Source organism: Miscanthus floridulus, chromosome 19 (genome assembly GCF_019320115.1).
Source record: "Miscanthus floridulus cultivar M001 chromosome 19, ASM1932011v1, whole genome shotgun sequence".
In the NCBI taxonomy this organism is placed as follows: Eukaryota; Viridiplantae; Streptophyta; class Magnoliopsida; order Poales; family Poaceae; genus Miscanthus; species Miscanthus floridulus.
Genome location: NC_089598.1, coordinates 41139264 through 41147079, shown reverse-complemented (window position 1 = coordinate 41147079; position 7816 = coordinate 41139264). Strand labels below are relative to the sequence as shown.

The 7816-nt window shown below is 47.9% G+C and overlaps 1 protein-coding gene across 1 annotated transcript; it reads right to left on the bottom strand.

Moving 5' to 3' along the window:
* Window positions 1–536: 536 nt before the first annotated feature.
* LOC136529612 (MYB-like transcription factor ODO1) lies at window positions 537–1838 on the bottom strand. Its single transcript, XM_066522688.1, has 3 exons — window positions 1618–1838; window positions 1343–1472; window positions 537–1203 (listed from the first exon to the last, which is right to left on the bottom strand). Exons 1-3 carry the CDS (start codon window positions 1748–1750, stop codon window positions 618–620), a joined length of 849 nt encoding a protein of 282 aa, XP_066378785.1. The 5' UTR covers window positions 1751–1838; the 3' UTR covers window positions 537–617.
* Between the last annotated feature and the right edge of the window lie 5978 nt (window positions 1839–7816).

Below are 7816 nucleotides of genomic sequence, written 5' to 3'. Positions count from 1 at the left end.
CGCCATGTTTGTTTGACCAGAGACCGTAGATATGCGCCGGCGCTCCTTTCTATAAACACGTAAAAAACGATGCAGCGCGGATTAACTGGAAACCAAGCACGATCTTGGCATGCATGCATGTACGAGGTACTAGCGGTCAAAGAAGCGGCGACGCGCGCTGCCGCTCGCCACGTACGGCGCGTCGCGACAATCGGCGCCATCAGCCGGCCGGAGAAAGCCTGGAGCACCGGCGCCGCATGAGAAGTCGGAAGCTGACACAAACCACCTCTCGTCCTCACGCGCATACGCCGTCACGCAGAGTCACTCAGCTCTGGAGAGTGGAGACTGGCATTAATCCACCGAACTAGATAGCTGAATCAGACGCGTCACGTCAACTCAACAGTCACGTTTTCGCACACCCGAACGAATTTGTCAATTCTTGTTTATCAGCACTGGATTGGATTAAAGTTGAAGGACCGAACAATGCAAGGATCGACGGCCATGGCGACGCACAGTCCAAAGAGAGCTAAGAAAACATGGAGGCTAGGCTAGGCTATGGCGCTATGCTGCTAAGCGAGATGGAAGGGGAAGCGGCGAATCTATGTGCATTGCTAGGACGACGATCACGCGCGTCACATTCACATCCAGTGGTCGTCTTGATCGAAGCCGCCGCCGGGGTACTGGTCGAACGGATCGACGGCGCCCAAGCCGAAGCCGCCGCCAGCGCCAGCGCCGGTGCTGGGGAAGAGGAGGCCGCCCCAGCCGGCGTCCATGATGCCATCCATGCCGAACAGGTACATGGGCTCCAGCCACTCCGTCGCCTCCACGCTGGACGCCGCCGAGGCTGAGGCTGAGGAGGAGCAGGACGGCGAGACCACGGACGCGGACCCGGCCGAGGCAGAGGAAACAGCAGAGCCGCAGTTGCTTGCCGCCGCCGTCGGACGTGGTGGCGGCGGCGCCATGATCTCGTGCGGCTGGATCATCGGCGTGATGTCGTCTTCCCCCGCACCCTCCTGCATGAGCTCGCCGCCGTTCTGCGGCTGATGCGGTTCTTCTTCCTGCTCTTGCTCCGGAGGAAGAGGAGCGGGCGGCTCCTGCTGCAATGGCAGGTGGGTGACGGGGTCGATCCCCATCCGGAGGAGCTTCTTGCGGATGTGTGTGTTCCAGTGGTTCTTGATCTCGTTGTCCGTCCTCCCCGGTAGCTGCGCCGCGATCTTGGACCACCTGCGTCAAGCGTCATGCGGTGAGGCGCGACAAAACAGAGGACCAGTAGTCCGCGGTGAAACGACCCGGAGGCGTTTGATGGCGAGCGGAGCCCAAGAAAACCATGAAGCATTTCGCAGTTCATCCGTCACGAACGCACTTGTTGCCGAGCTGCGCGTGCAGGTCGATGACGAGCCTCTCCTCGTCGTCGGAGAGCAGGCCCCTCTTGAGGTCGGGCCTCAGGTAGTTGGTCCACCGCAGCCTGCAGCTCTTCCCGCACCTCGGCAGCCCTGCGGCAGCGCACGAACCACACACACGACGTCAGGGACAGGGATGGAGCCGGAGCCGAAACCGGAGCGCGGCGGAAGCACAGACGGCCGGCCAGTCACAACATCACATGCATACATGGTGGAGTGCAGGGAGGGAGATTCTGACCTGCGAGCTTGGGAACGACGCGCCAGCAGCAGTGGCCGTGGGTGAGGAGGAAGCCGACGAGCTTCTGGTCCTCCTCCGCCGTCCACGGGCCCTTCTTCACGCCCACCTCGTCGCAGCACGGCTGCCTCCCCATCTCTCACCCTACCTGCTCCGAAGGGCCGGCCCCGCCGTCAATCTCAGGTGCTGGCGTGCTGCTGCCCTCTCTGCGATGGATGGCCTGCGGCCTGCCCTGTCTCTGTTCCAGGTAAGCTCGGCGCAGTGCCAGGCTCGCATTTATAGAGGGCGGGCGAGGTAGCGCCTGAGGGGAAGGTGGGGAGCCTGCCTGCTAGTGCTCGATCGCTGGGGCGGCGGCCAGCGAGGGCGAGGCGCGTCGTACGTGTGAGCCCGTCTCTGCGGGTGCCATGCCCGTCGTCATCTGATAAAACTGGCGTTTCGTTGACGATGGATGGATTCATCATAGTCTCCTTTTTGCCATTTTTTCTTGCTTCCTTTCCGTGTTATTAATGTGGCGCTCCGTAGTCTGTACTCTGGATTTTGACGTTCCTTGCATAAATAAACATGCGAATGTTGCCCTTTTGACTTGGTTGTAAAATTGCCATGACGAGAAACAGAGCACACTTTTACCACGAGTACAAGGGCTCACTCCTAATGATGTCCCGTCCTCTCAATTCCACTATGATTCGTGCACTGCACCACAAAGATTTGATTTTCTGGCTCGTTTTCATGGGAGGAGCAAAAACTTTTATTTGAAGCCAACAAAATAATGCAGACGAAATGGTTTTAGGCATTCCTGTCGCACTTCCACCATTTTTTTGTTGGTACGCAACTATTTAAACAAAAGACTTTTAAGACCATACTCGTCATGCTTGCCCTTTCTTGTGTGTGTTTAAAAGTCTTTTGTTAGCTTGCGATTCTAAAAGAGAAGGAAAAACAGAAGTTTGACTTGTTATTAGGGGGGCCTTTTCTTCGCGGAGGATTTTTGGCGTATAGTGATAGCTCACTCTCAGTGAATTAAATTTCATATATTTAGCGGTCAAGTTTGTAATGGAGCGGGGAACGGTTGCGAAATTATTTTTCTTGTCACATTTACTTGATTAATTTTACACATTGGTTCTTTGTATTTGACCATAGTTTTTATTTAAATATTCTGTAAATGGGTTGCAATAAAAATAATACGTTTCAAAAAGAAAACTTGATTTAAGTTGTAGAAATCTTCTAGCACTACAATTTTGATATAAAGTATGACTTTCATCTAGCTTGATTTACAAAAGTGGTGAATTTTATTGTGTTTCACCTATTTTTAGAGGCTGGCAAGCCTAGCCTCAGCCTATAAAAATCGATTTCCAGAGACACAAGCCGGCTCATAAACCATTTTTAGAGGTGAATTTCGATAGAGCAGCCTCTACCAAAAAGAGTCATATCTAGAAATGGTTTTTGTAGTAGTGTATATAACTCAAGGTCATGGCGTTAACAAAATAATAAAGATCAGATATCTCATGGTGTAAAAATTATTTCTTGTGACAATAAACGTCATTGAAATCATAGACTCTAGAGTAAGAACCATGAGTCAAAAGGGATTAGAAAGCTGCAAACTAAATTACATAAAATAGAATGATATATTTCATGAATCATCTTGCTAGATTTAATATATAATCATCCAACACATGATAAAAGAGAACCTAAAGGGTACTAGATAAATAACAACAGTCATGCTTAATTATTAATTCGTTTATTATACGGGTATGAAAAAGGAATTGTCACTCCAATGAAAATATTTTGGTAGGTATACATATATTTCTAGCTAGCAAACGTAAGGGTGTCATTGTTAGTTAGTTAGATAATAGTTCATAACTAATATAAGTTAGCTAACTATTGGTTGGCTAACTATTAGCTTAGCTGTTATTCGAATCTAGCGCACAAAATGTGGATGCATTGATGGTTTGTCTATAATGTCATTCCTCTTTTAGCTACTATTAGAAGGGCCGCAAATATATTAGGTACTGCTGGGAGGGCATGTGGTAGGGTAGGTGAGGGAGCAAATATGTCTTTTATCAATCTATTAGCTGTTATTTTTTGGGTTATGATAGCTAGTGAAACAGTTGTTAGCTGGATGTCCAGCTAATAATTAGGTGGCCTATTAACCACGCCCATTTGAATCTCCCTAGATAATTTTTAGCATCTACTACCTCCGTCCAAAGAAAATGACCTTATGGGTTTAATCAAAGTCAAACTATTATAAGTTTGACCAATGTATAAAAGTATCTATATATATTTATGATATCATATCAGTATAAGTCAATTTGTTTGTAATATGGTTTCAAAGTATAACTATTCGGTATTATAAATGTTGATACTAACTTAGTCATACTTAGAGCAAGGCTAATAATACAGCCGGCTTGCTGGCTGTAAGGTTCGTTGTAGCCTTCTCTCAGCCCACTCATACAGTAGTTAACTCTTTACAGTTAATACATGGCCCACTTGTCTTTCTCACAGACTTTCTTGGTTCTTGTGCCCAAGCCGGCTGTAAGCTTACAGCCCGCTTCTTCTCTCTCTCCTCCCCTCTCTCCTCCACCTCAGCATTTAGTCGGCTTACAGCCTGCTATTATACTTGCTCTTAGGATAATTAGACTTTGACCAAACTTATAAGATAATTCTTTTTGGGGCCAATTAGTTATGTGGTGCTGACCCAATGTAAATTGTGCTCGTGTTGGTCTAGTCCATGGGCGTTTGATGCCGAGGATGCTCCCGTGGCTCGTAGTGCCAGCTTGACATAACTCGATTAACATAGGCTCACTAAGGCTCATCCAGACCATCTCATTCCCTACCTGCAACTACAAATGATCTATCCATGTGGCAGGACATCGTGGAACCTACTGTTACTCATGGTGCCACGTAATACGTCAGGTCACACAATTACACGGGGCGTGGCGAACTGCAGTGGGTCCCACTGTTGCACGTGGCTGCCACATGGGTGGTTCGGTTTGACATATACACGTGGCATACCACGCAAGACGTTGGATCCCACAGTTACACAACACATATACATTTGGTAGGCGGTTATGGGACCCACTATTACATGAGACTACCATACAAGCTATTCGGTCCCACAGCTACACGTGGTTGCCATATAAGTCAAACGAGTCCCACATTACACGTGTGGCATGATGGACTTGGTCCCACAGTAATACATGATAAGGACCTAGAGACTTATGACGAAGTGATATTCATTATATATAATTCAAAAATAGATCGTCACATATGAGTAATTGGTTTAATGAAGAAGTCATGTTCGTTACCATTTGAAAACAGAGCATCACAAATGAGCAATCAAGTGGTGTGTATGATCTATGACGATATCATGTATTGTTCAATGACGATATTTGTGAAGATATTAGGCTTCGTCATAATAGGCAGTGGCTGAGGTCCGTCGCCAATTGATCTATGGCGAACATAAAGTTTTGTCATAGTTATGTGTTGTTCTGTGACGCGGTTTTGATTTGTCACTAGAAATTCGGGATGTGAACATTTCTACTAGTGCACCGTTGAGAAGATGTTCCATGTAGATTTCGATGAGACCTCCTCACCTTCCTTCTCTACTACCAGCATGGACTAGGTCCGTAGCATGGCATCTTGATGCGGTACTGCACAGCCGGAGCCGGCGCGATATTATAGTTGTAGGGATTTGCCAATATTATTGGTGCTGATCTAGTGATCTCTGTGTGCATGAACTTTTGTTTGTATGGATGTAAAGATGTAGTTGTTGTCTATTGCAAATTTGCGATTTTTGTGATCTTTTTTTAATGAAATGGTGCACAACTGTTAAGAGGATGCAAGCCTCAGGACATGCCGCTTCCCGCGTGAGGAAGCTAATGTTTGTAATTTCTAGTGCACTATTTTCATTCAAGCAATGTAATCGCGCTATGAGGAGAATGATGTAATAGATGACAATAAAACCTTGCTTACCTATCGGGCTAGTGGGGGACTATAAGTTCTGTTTGGCAGCAATCAGCTTGAGTTAATTGCTACAGTGTCGTAAGAAGCCCATCAACTTTTAGTTCATTGGATCAAAGAGACAAAAGAAGCTTCTATGAACAATGGTGTGGCATGTTCGCTGGTTGGTTTCTGGGCTGATAAGTTCGGCTAGTGCTGGTTTGTTGTGAGAAGACAACACTGTTGACTGGCTAATAAGCTCTGACTAAAACCAACAAGCGAATAGACTGAGTAAGCAAAGAGGAGGAGCCGAAGCCGCTTAATATATACCTTGTCTACGGACCTAATATCTGAGCAAGGGAGAAACTTCTAGAGTTGCTCTAAGTGAAATCATTTTTAAATCTCACCAAATTTCATAGGAAAAAGACACTTATGACACAAAATTAATATAGTTAGATACCATATAAAACATATTTTTATGTTATACATTTTTATTGGCATAGATATTCTTTTATGTAAAGTTGGTCAAACTAAGAAAGTTTGACTTAGGATAACTCCTAAAATTGATTTAATTTATGGAGGGAAGATGTAGTTATTAACAACCGCTTCACTATGCCAGTGTAGTGACAAGCTAATTTGTGTAACAAATTTTCGTAGAATTACCACACAAATTGCACCTGCATCGGCCACCAGAGCCCACTTTTCCCTACGTTGACACGCACGGCACGTCCATTGATCCCCACGCATGCAAGCGTGAGTGCTCGCATGCATGCGAAGCGCCCTGGCCAGACACACAAACCTATGTGACCTTCAAAGAGATGTACGTAGCGTGAACTTATAAACAGGTTTAATTTTGCGGTTACTATGAGTAACATGTGAAATTAAAGATCTGTATATTTCAGCTATGAGTTATGAAAAAGCTTGCTATAAAAAAGTTGTTGTGGGCTATATAAAGTATGTTGCGAAAATCTTATAAATTCTTTGTCAAAACAACTATAAAACTTAGGGCCAGGCTAGCGTCCGGACATCCGAACAGACGCGCGCGCCTGGACACCCCTGTTGCTGCCTGCTCTGCTACACGTGCCTGTTGCTACTTGCTCTGTTGCTGCGCTGTATCACCTGCTGCTGCGCCTGTCGTATGGTAGGGACCACCTGCGCCCGCTCCGTATCACGCACACAGGATCACATGCGCCTGCTATGAAACACTTGAAACATGAAAAGCAATTCCTGCAACATACGTGTCGGGGACCAATATTAGGGTACCCGAAGAGGAGGAGCTAATGGTTATCAACATTGATTCAACCGAGCAGTTAAGAGCGCACCTACAGCTCCAACCAATCCCCAGGTGCGCGGGCTCCGCCTCACCCGACCCCGAGGCCACGATCTTCGCCTCGCCCGACCCTTGGGTTTGTGCTCCACCTCGCCTGACCCCAAGACCGCGGGCTCCGCCTCGCCAGACCCCTTGGGTGCGGGCTCCGTCTCGCCCGACGGGGACCCATACCGTTGTCAACCACTCTAGGTCCAAGCGTATGAGCCTGGGTCAAAACTCTAACACCAAGGAAGGGACCGACACGCACCGATGTAACCCGCGGCTACGACGGGCCATACCTGAGGATTCACATCAAGAACAGCGTCGGGCGTACCGGTGCTGTTCTGCCTAACCCTCGTACGAACACTGACATGTGCGTCAGTTCACCACGACGTCCGCCAGGATGGAGTGGAGCTCCATGATCGGTGGATGACTCCTGCGCATGGCGCCAGTGACGAACAGGACCACGGCATGGAGCTGTCCATGTTGACACCTACAGGGTCGGCGGGACCCGCATGAAGGAGAAGAAGGACCCGGCGATCCTCGAGGCCCTCCTCTCTCTCGTTCTTCTCCTTTTCCTCCGCTATAACCCGCGCTTTCTCTTGACCTTTAAAAGGGAAAGCAGGGCACCCCATGAAGGGGACCCCGAACCGATCGACCCATCAAGATCCGATATAGATCCGCACAAGAGCACGGCACGAACGCACAGCCGAGCAGTGATCGAGCTCTCAGCACCCACTCACTCCTTTCACCAAAGACTTGGGATCATTTCGCTCTCTCGCTCGTTTGTAACCCCTACTATAAACTTTCAGTGCTACTAACACGAGCAGCAGCGACGAACAGGATGTAGGGACTTTCTGCCCGAACTAGTATAAACCTCGTGTCCTCTAAGCACACCATCCAAGCCAGACATGCAATACTAGAAATTTACTCGTCGGTGGTAACTCGAAACACCGACAA

Coding starts and splice junctions, on each gene's coding strand:
- LOC136529612 (XM_066522688.1), bottom strand. CDS start 1,750: ATGGGGAGGCAGCCGTGCTGCGACGAGGTGGGCGTGAAGAAGGGCCCG. Junction 1,473..1,617: donor CGTCGTTCCCAAGCTCGCAG/GTCAGAATCTCC, acceptor GCGCTGCCGCAG/GGCTGCCGAGGTGCGGGAAG. Junction 1,204..1,342: donor CACGCGCAGCTCGGCAACAA/GTGCGTTCGTGA, acceptor CGCTTGACGCAG/GTGGTCCAAGATCGCGGCGC.